The sequence below is a fragment of the Portunus trituberculatus genome, chromosome 41 (genome assembly GCF_017591435.1).
Source record: "Portunus trituberculatus isolate SZX2019 chromosome 41, ASM1759143v1, whole genome shotgun sequence".
In the NCBI taxonomy this organism is placed as follows: Eukaryota; Metazoa; Arthropoda; class Malacostraca; order Decapoda; family Portunidae; genus Portunus; species Portunus trituberculatus.
This window is the reverse complement of record NC_059295.1, coordinates 25,950,728-25,960,727: the sequence shown is the minus strand read 5'-3', so window position 1 is coordinate 25,960,727 and position 10,000 is coordinate 25,950,728. Positions and strand designations below refer to the sequence as shown.

Genomic DNA, 10,000 nt, shown 5'->3' with positions numbered 1-10,000 from the left:
TTCAAATATTTGCCTCCTCTTTAAAAAAAAATGTGGTTGTGGTGGTGGTGGCTGTGCTGGTGGTGGTGGTGGTGGTGGAACTGGTGGTTCTGGATGCATTGTGAATTTTGTTTTTAATTACTTGTGTCTTTTTTTTTTTTTATCGTTGTTTTGTCAGTGGTATAAATATTTGGCCTAAGAGAAGTGGTGATGGTGATGATGGCGGCTATGGAAGACTTCAGAACAAATATCTTTAAAACTTTTCCTTTATATTCCTCTCTTTTTATTTCTGGCAGTTTTGTTTCACCAGTACTAGAAATCATTGCTTCCTCGTATTAGTGTAAGTATTGGTAAAGGTCATGTCAGGTGTAGGTCGAGAGGCTTCCCTTCCCTTTATATCGGCGCTTCCCTGATGTTGTTCCTTATTTTTTTTTATTCTTCTCTGACTTTCTTCTTCTACACTTCATACTCTATTTCCTTCTTGTCCTCCCTTGTATCCTTTGAAGTGGGACTGCCTTGTGAAGGAGGCGCCAATCACTCCAATGCCGCTGCTCCCTGACAGCACCGGTGGTCTAGTCCATGTCCCTGCTTTGAATAACATTAGTTTCTCACCTTACTTAGTGTGACGCAGCGAGGCGGTAAGTGAGTGGCAGCGAGAAAGCTATGTAACACAACACTGGATCAGGTTCGCCAGTATAAATATTCAACATGTAGCTACCTACCTCCACACTGCGCCTCCACCTACACTGTCCGCACAACACATTACCATACCAACAAGGGTTTATTCTCTCCCTTGCTAACTCTAATAGCCGTAGATTGCACTTCCCTTCACCTGCATGTTGTGAGTAGGTTCATTGTTGTATCATACTTATTGTGGTATAATCAAATGTAGTTTAATTATGGTACGAAGCTCCTTAGTGGTATAAAATTGCTCTTCCAACTATTTTCAAGTGTCCGAGATTATTAGTTGCGTTTCTATTGATGTTTTCTACCCACTAATGGTGCAAGATTCATATCAGTTATCACTAGTACCATGCGAACATCTTTAAACACTCCAGTGACCCTCACTAGAATGAAAACAAAGTACAGGAACGCTTCAGAATGCGCGTCAAAATACTGTTGCTACTTGACATCCGGTTGTACCCTTACGTATACCCGCACCAGCGCTCTATTACACACCTACCTATACACCTCACTATACAACTACGTACAAAAACAAGGCATTGCAAAAAACAAAAACAATAAAAAAGAGAGAGAAAAAATACCTTAACCAATCTGCAATGCTAAATTTTTACCACCAACGGCATTTTTCATCCGTAGAATTTATGGACTGGGAAAGACTGACCATTATACAAAACTGTGGTGCGCAATACCTGTGATTTCCTTTCATTAGTAAGCACATGATGTTCCTTGCTTGTTACCTGCTAAGCTTCCCCCTCCGTGCCTCCCTTCCCTTCTCCTCATCCAGCTCCCCAGCATTGTCCGCCTTGCATCGCGGAGGCTGGCTGGGTTTGTTTCGTGTGCTTCTGTTACTCTGGCCAAGCATGCTTGTTTTACTTGATTTACTTGTTTTTACTTTATTTAAATTGTTTTAGTTACTGGCAGGGAAGGAGGAAAAGCAGGAGGGAAGGGAGGAAGGAAGATGATTAATTTGCAGGTATTAAAAACTCTGCTTCTTCATATTTTCTGTATTTACAAGTTTCATTTTTATGTACTTTTTTCTTTTCCTTTTCGCTTTATACTTCCTCCTTTTCCTTTTTAGCCTTCCTCCTTTTCCTCTATCTCTTTCTCCTTCTACTTCTCGTCCTCGTTCTGCTCTTCCTTTCACTCATTAACCTTTATCCTTTTCAGCAACTACTTCTATGATATTTCTCTGGCATGCTTTCCTTCTCTACTTCCATATATCTCTCTGTTTTTTTTTTCCGCTACACCACCACCTTCTCTTCTCTCACCTCGAATGACGGAGGAGTGTCAAACTGTCAGTCTGTCAATATTCCAGGTGCTATAAAGGACAATGTGATGCTCAAGTGAAGGCCGGAAAGAACTAGGAAGGGGTTTTTATTTTTCTGAAACGACACATATAATAATAAATACGTACGTACACACTAGTCCTAAAATATTGCACGTCCAGCCTCGGATGAATGTGAAATGGGAGATGACAGGAAGGTTTCGCTACTGAGGACTCAAGGTGGATAGGAGGGGATGGAACACAGGAAGAAAATACGGATGTGAAATGGAGTGATATGAAAAAAAAGGAGGTGGAATATGTATAAGGTGGAACAAGGAAGAAATGAAGGAGAAAAAGGAGGAAGAAAGGAGGAGGAGGTGGATAAGGTGGAGCAACACATAAGGAAGAAGAGAAAACGGTGTTTGTGTGTGTGTGTGTGTGTGTGTGTGTGTGTTTCACTGTTTGATCTGCTGTAGTCTCTGACGAGACAGCCAGACGTTACCCTACGGAACGAGCTCAGAGCTCATTATTTCCTATCTTCGGATAGGCCTGAGACCAGGCACACACCACACACCGGGACAACAAGGTCACAACTCCTCGATTTACACCCCGTACCTACTAACTGTTAGGTGAACAGGGGCTACACGTGAAAGGAGACACATCCAAATATCTCCACCCGGCCGGGGAATCGAACCCCGGTCCTCTGGCTTGTGAAGCCAGCGCTCTAACTACTGAGCTACCGTGTGTGTGTGTGTGTGTGTGTGTGTGTGTGTGTGTGTGTGTGATATATTCATGTTGTCTGCCTGTCACTTAGTTTGTCTATGTGTTACCAGTAATAAACCTCAACAATGAAGTAGCTCCCTTGACGATGAAATGCCGCACTGCGATGGACAAGACTCGATATGAACACAGACAAAATTTTAACGAGAAAAAAAAAGTAATAATGATTTCTACCCTACAAAACCTACACGATTCGTCTTATACATAGATAAAAACTAATCTCTCGCAAGTATTTTTGTATATATCTCCTCTTCTAATAATCTCGTTTTGGTACACCTCTAGTTTAAAGCTCCAAGTAACAGGTAAAGCTATACAAGCACGAGTCTACGGGAAGGAAACGAGAGGAGCTGTCGGAAGGGAAGGTGCGATCGAAACTCCGGTCAGGCGGTGGCGCTACCTGCTGGCGGCGTCCTGCTCCCTTGTTCTCGTCTCTTCACAGGCGGGAGAGTCGTCAATGATCTGTATCTCCTCGTTATCGTTTTCCTTTTCTTCCGCCGTGACCTTATCTGCACTGCTTTCTTTCGTGTTTCCCTCGGTGGATGAGAAAGTCTCCTCGTGTTTCCGCAGCACTGATGCTTCTGCAGACGAGGCGCGGCTCCTGGGCGAATGTAGCAGGTCATCCAGGAAGAACCGCGTGTAGGTGTGGCTCTGTGACGTGCTGGAGGAGGCTCTTTTCGCGTCTCCTGATACGGACGAGGTGGTGGGCGCTGCTGCAGGGGAAGGGCGAGAGGAGCTGGTTCTTGGTGGCGAGGGGCCACTGCTGGTGACTGGGGTTATGACGACGCGGGAGGAAGCTTCTTCGGAATGGTGACGGTCATCTTGCGTGGACGTTGGTGAGGAGGAAGGAGCAGAGTGTGACTCTGAAGGGATTGTGCAAGAGGGTGGCGGCGTGGATGAGGGAGGGGGTGACGGAGATGTGTTAGGAGAGGACGTCACGGTAGATAGAGTGGATATTACGGAATGTGATGTGGAGGGAGTCAAGAAGGACGTGGTGGGCGTGGCTGAGAGAGGCTCTGAGGCAGAAGAGGTGACGTCAGGAGGCGCCGACCCCAGCGAAGAGTCGTTCCTCTTCACGTCTGTTTGGAGGAAGAGGAAAAGGAATACCGTTACGCACGTTCAAGGAAAAGTGGTTGTGATGAAAACAAGTTTTTACGCCCATATACTTAATTTGAAAATTTGCTGCTAAGTAACCTCTCCAAGCTGAAATCATATGATATTACGACAAACATGATGACCTTCGTCACTTGGAAAAGCTGAGCAACAAAAACAGCAGCAATTAGAGATAGACACAAACATGTTTCAATGAGAGAGAGGCAAGTGGTCTGATGTTTATCCTTACCTGCGTGCAGGAGTGCGTGGTTGCGCAGGTTGGTGAGCTTGCTGAAGCCCTTGCCACAGATGGAGCACTTGTGGGGCCACTGTCCGTTGTGCACGAACATGTGGGAGCGCAGGTCACCTGGGGTGGGGAAGGAGCGCGTGCACAGCGAGCACTTGTGTGGCTTCTCCTTGACATGCGTCATCTTGTGGTAGTAGAGGTTGGAGGAGGCGGTGAACCGCTTGCCGCACACGCCGCACTGGTGGGGCTTCTCGCCACTGTGGATCCGCCGGTGGGTGTTCAGCGACGAGCTCGTCGAGAACCCCTTGCCGCACACGTCACACGCGTGGGGCTTCTCCCCTGTGTGGGTTCGAATGTGTCGCTTCAGTAGCGACGGCCGGTCAAACGCCTTGCCGCACTCCGAGCACGGCAGCATCGTCCGCTCTCGCCGCTTGGTGGGAGTGATGGTCAGTTGTGCCTCGCTGGAGCGAGGCAGCGAGGTGATGGCATTGTTGGAAGGCGTCGCAAAGCCGACACTTCTGCTGGAGGCCGACACTGATGTTTGTGGCGACAGGCTCAGAGAGAACGGGGATCTCCCGGGAGTCACTGCTTCACGAGAGAACACGCTGGCTTCAGGCTTTCTTAAGGGGAAGAATGAAGAAGCCACAGAAACCAAGGTGGAGGTTGGTGAATGTGGTGAGGGCGAGCGCCGGGGCGAGAGTTCCTCTGGCTTCCGTTTGGCGTTGCCTGTGTAGAACCCTGGAGGTGGCGATGGCGGAGAGGTGAGGAGGGACCGCGAGAGGTCAAGGGGCGCCTCTGACATGATGGAGTCAATGGTGCGGCGGTAGAGGGAGGAACGGAGAAGCGAGAGGGCTGGCATCAGCAGCACGTCTTCCCCGCCCACCTCCGGCAGCAACAGAGCCACCAGCCGCTCTCCAGGCGACACCTCCCGCACCACCTCGAACACCACAGAGCCTGCAGGAAGGATTACAAGAATTACACACACTCACTCACACACACCCCACACACACACACACACACACACACACACACACACACACACACACACACACACACACACACACACACACACACACACACACACACACCAGTATCAGGACAGCCTCAGTGTGCGTTAGGGCTCCTGTCTGCCGGCGTCCCTGGCGGCTGAAAATATTCTGCAACAAAACTCGTTAACAAAAACAGGCGGGCGGGAAGAGGCGACGCTGTGGTCCAGTGGCTTCCAGGTCCCAGTTGAGACTCTGTCCACGTACCACCTTTTCAGAGCTCGTCAAGTAGCATAAATTACCACCGTCTTAAATTTTAGCCGCGTCCTGAGCGTTGTGACGGTCTGCGGGGAAAGTGTGCCACGCTGAATAGGCCTCAGTACACCCACCGATGCGCCAGCCATGCTACCAGCCAGCGGCTTTACTGACCTGCCATCTATTCACCGTTATAAAATCAATCTACTGCACCGCCAAATCCTATGATCAGGTCATTAATACACTGGCAGGTCAGTGTTGTCATGATTGCACCGCACGTCATCAGAGGCCTACGCACGAAACACACACACACACACACACACACACACACACACACACACACACACACACACACACACACACACACACACACACACACACACACACACTAGCAGAAGAACAAACAGTAAGAAATATAAAAAAAACTAGACTAACAAACCATTTACAACAATTTTATCTCCATTTTCCTTCCTCCTCCGTCTTCTCCCATTTCTCTCCATTTCACGAGTCTTTTCCTCCCACAGTAACGGGAAGATTACGTTGATTTCCCTTCACCTCTGAGACTGTAACTTCCTGCCCTGGCGAGACTTTCCTGGGGTTAAAAAGTTCTCAAATGCGAGACTTCCGGGACTTAGGGCTCCTGTATAGTGAAGAGGAGAGCTGGAGAGAAGAAAGGAGTTGACTGGGAGATGGAGGGAGAGGAAAAAATGGAGAGATGAGGAGAGGGAGCTGCGTTAAAGGGAAGAGGAGGTGAGAGAGGGCAAAGTGGTGTGTCGTGAGGGGTTGCAAGGTTGTGAGTGAAGGTGAAGGAAGGGAGACGAACACAGAGATGCGATGGAGAGAGAGACAGGGTGTGGAGGGAAGCATCTCAAGGTAATGAAAGATTGAGGTGGTGTGGAAGAGAGAGAGAGAGAGAGAGAGAGAGAGAGAGAGAGAGAGAGAGAGAGAGAGAGAGAGTTAATGTTAGAGTTACATAGAGTTATATATAAAAACAAGCAAAAAAATACACATAGGACACACGCCTTGATAGCTAGACAGACAGACAGGCAGATAGAGACAGAGTAAACAAAGACAGACAGACAGACAGACAGACAGACAGAAAAAAAACAGGCAGAGAAGGAGAGAGACAAACAGAAGGGGTGAAACTCAGGCGACCACAGGAACTCAGCGGCTGGAGGGTAGAGGCCGAGCCCAGCGCCGCGCGACATGTGGCGGGATTAAGACGAATTGACAATGATGCGAGGCGGACAACGCGAGAGGCCGCTGGCGGGAACACAGCGGCCATTTATATCGACTTGAACGAGGCCGGGAGGAGTGTTGCCGCTGCTTCTCACACTCCTTATCATAAAACTCAGGCATGACTCCTCCCGGGGCTGGGCTGGAGAGGGGAAGGGGCGAGTATGATAATGGTCAGAATTCATCAAGGTATCTCCACTTAGCCGAAATAATAGTCTTGTTAGAGTGCATACCTCTGTCTTGATATAAATTAGCACTCAATATATCTCTTAAAACCAAGAATAATATCGTATGTAAAGTTTTCTGTTTATGAGGCGAGTAACATATGACGAGACTCTCGATTCATGATATGATGATTCAGCAACGTCGTGACGAGCAAAGCTGTAACTTAGATTCCCTCGTCGCCTCAAGTTTTTAGCTAAGAAAGAGTATGTGTAGGAACAAAACCTTCACTTGTGCGCATCTGCTTTTAGTGTTGGGGCCAGAGGTCGTTTTCTATGACGTCGATAGAAAGAAACAAGTGAGAAATACGAATATGGTAACAGAAGGTACATCAGGAGGGGCAGACACAGAGACAAGTGGAGGGAGGGTGAGGCGCGGGAGGCAAGACAGAGAGGCGCACGTAGGACTGTCTCCCGTTGCGGTCTGTGGTCAGGGTGACTCTTTTAGAGCATCCCCGGGTCGTGGGTGTTTGTGGTCTGCGGTTTATGTCTGCGCTAATGGAGCTCCGAGTGTCGCTCCCTCCCTCTTCGTGCCTCCAGGGCCCTGCCGCTGTAGGGGCGCCACCTGCGTGCCTTCCTGCTACTTTATTGCCGCCGTAGCCATGGCATGTGATTAACATTTTGTCATACAATTCTCTGCCGTGTTGCGAAGTCCTCCCGTGATGGCCGGATCGAAGGGAGCGGCCCGACCTGTCTCCCGGGTCATCATATTTGCACATCCTAAGGGTCGCAATTAGATTTGCTTTATGGGGTCCAGACCTTATACGCAGCGCTGACTTACCGAGGCGGACGGCGGGGAAAGTTAAATATGTGATGAATGTTGCTGTGTGTCCTCATATGCGTGTGGTGTGTCTCGTGTCTCTCCCCGGCAGCAGTGTTGGTGGAGGGCGCCGCACTGCCCTTTCCTCAGATGCCCTCTGGAGTGTGGGAAGTTTAATATAATGGATTTTTTGTAGAGAGTTTAATTGTGTGTCGTTTCCATTGAACCTTTCGTCACCTTTTATTTTCCAGCTGAGCAAATCCCTCTCTCAGCCTTCTGCAACCTCGCCACAAGCGTCACCCTGTCTGAGTGTGTGAGTGTCTGAGCGGATGTGGTGGAGGGAGAATACTGCAGGCCATTTGCCACATCTTACTGACTTTTTACTTACTTTTTATAACACAAGCGACAATATACACACATTCTGTTCTAGTACATGTAACTTTTGTTCATTTTGCAATACATTTGTAATGGTTTGTCTTCAATGTCACAAGTTCATATACAGATTTTGTTGTAACCTCTCTCTCTCTCTCTCTCTCTCTCTCTCTCTCTCTCTCTCTCTCTCTCTCTCTCTCTCTCTCTCTCTCTCTCTCTCTCTCTCTCTCTTACTCTCACACGTGCCACACATCTCACGCATCCACTTCCGTCCACGTGTCCCCCAACATCCTCCCACGCCCCCGCTCGCTTCCTGCCGCGTTCCTCGTGCGCGCTAAGCCGGCAAGGAAGTCACGGGCGCCCCTTCCCACCATTACGTGACCCGCGGCGTGTGGCGTGTGGCGGCGCGTGCCTTATGGGCGCAAGGTAGTCATCAGGTGGTTGTCAAGGTGTTCCCGGAGTATACCTGTGTGTTTTGCCGCTCGTTTGTTCTGAAGGGTCGTGTGTGTGTGTGTGTGTGTGTGTGTGTGTGTGTGTGTGTGTGTGTGTGTGTGTGTGTGTGTGTGTGTGTGTGTGTGAATGTTACCTTCGCTAAGGTATTAATGGGTGTATTTCTAAACATTTCGAGTTCTCATGAATATTTTTTATAATGGCAGCAGAGGTAATTTGTCAGTTCCTCCTGAGTACTTAAACACAAACATGAATGACGCAGAATCTTTTTTTCCTGTTCCGATTTATACCTCGTGAAATGTCTCGACTCACATCACCCCTGGCCGGAGTGTGCCTGCGACAGTGACGGGAACAATGCACGAAAAATAGTGAAAATTAGAGTTTTAGGTCAATCAGTGACATTTGAATCTTTTTTGTCATGAAGGTTGAAGAAAAGGAGGAGGAAGAGGAGGAGGAGGAGGAGGAGGAGGAGGAGGAGGAGGAGGAGGAGGAGGAGGAGGAGGAGGAGGAGGAGTAGCAGAAAGAGGAGGAAAAGATAACATTTCAAGACAAATAGAAGTGACTTTATATAATCACCTAAATTTGAAGTGAAACCTCCCTAAAACATCACCTCTTCACCACCACCACCACCACCACCTCACCACCAACACCACCACCACCACCACCACGTATGTTCCCCGGGCTTATCGTATTATGTATCAGTGTGGGGAATGTTCCCTGCAAGGTGTTCTTCGTCTCCCCGCAGCTTGAGGCGAATGGAGGCGGGTGTGTTTACATTAGTGGACTCTGATCAATTAGACGAGGTATGCTGCTGCGTCGCGTATGCCTGATCACGCCCCGCAGCAACGCTAATTCAGTCAACTTTAACGTTTTGACTTATAATACCACTCAGAGTTTACCGAGAAAGATATAACGAGGGAGAGGAGTCTCGGGAGGAGGAGGAGGAAGGGAAGGGGCGTTAGGTGTGTGGTGTGTGGTTTGTAGCGGAGGCGCGACACCCACCTGGCCTCTTCATCAGGTGTAGTACAAGCCTCAAGGGCCTCATTAGCAGTCAGTGTTGTGAAGAAACTACAAACGGCGGCCTAAAAACTGTAGTGGTGGAAGATAGCTTGTTATTTTTTTTATACTTTCACCCAAGTTGCCGCGTGACCACAAGTGAAGGCGGCCCAGGACGGGGGAGATGAGGGGGCCTGTGTGTTGGGGCGCACATTTGTTCCCCTCCATTCCCTTCCCTTCCCTTCCATTCCCTTTCCCCTTTCCCTTCCTCTTGTTTATACCAGTGCTCGCTCCCTCAGTCGTTCCCCCCCTGGATGTTATATATCAGTTTACATTCAGACCCAAATAACTGTAATTCCCTGCAAATTAACAGAAATACTGCACGTTTCGCACTGGTGTCGCGCAGGTCAAGTCCCGCCGGTAAAAAACAAAGGCTTAAAGGGCATTACGTGATTTGCAATGGAATATAAAATGGCAAAACTGCGATAACCCGCCCCGCCGCCGTCCTCTTGAGTCACGGCGGGCGAGGGGCGGCGGGGCTGGACTGGGCTGGGCGGGGCGAGGCGGCGTCCTCCCTGCCACTTCCCAGCCCGCAGCGCCGCCTCTCATTCTCGGCAGCGTCACGTTTTGTTGTCAGGCCGCAGCCCAGGCAGCCTCTCACCACCTGGCTTATTAAGGACC

At 49.1% G+C, this 10,000-nt stretch overlaps 1 protein-coding gene across 6 annotated transcripts in view; it reads right to left on the bottom strand.

The window, feature by feature from the left end:
• Positions 1 to 2,602: 2,602 nt before the first annotated feature.
• Positions 2,603 to 10,000, bottom strand: part of LOC123516925 (zinc finger protein 358-like) — a 31,410-nt gene continuing 24,012 nt past the window's right edge. For all 6 annotated transcript variants that reach the window (XM_045276696.1, XM_045276698.1, XM_045276695.1 and 3 more), the window contains exons 4-5: positions 4,047 to 4,997; positions 2,603 to 3,783 (exon numbers count right to left, since the gene is read on the bottom strand). In XM_045276696.1, coding sequence (XP_045132631.1) covers positions 3,101 to 3,783; positions 4,047 to 4,997 — 1,634 coding nt within the window. In that variant the 3' untranslated portion in view covers positions 2,603 to 3,100. The remainder of the gene's footprint in view (positions 3,784 to 4,046; positions 4,998 to 10,000) is intronic.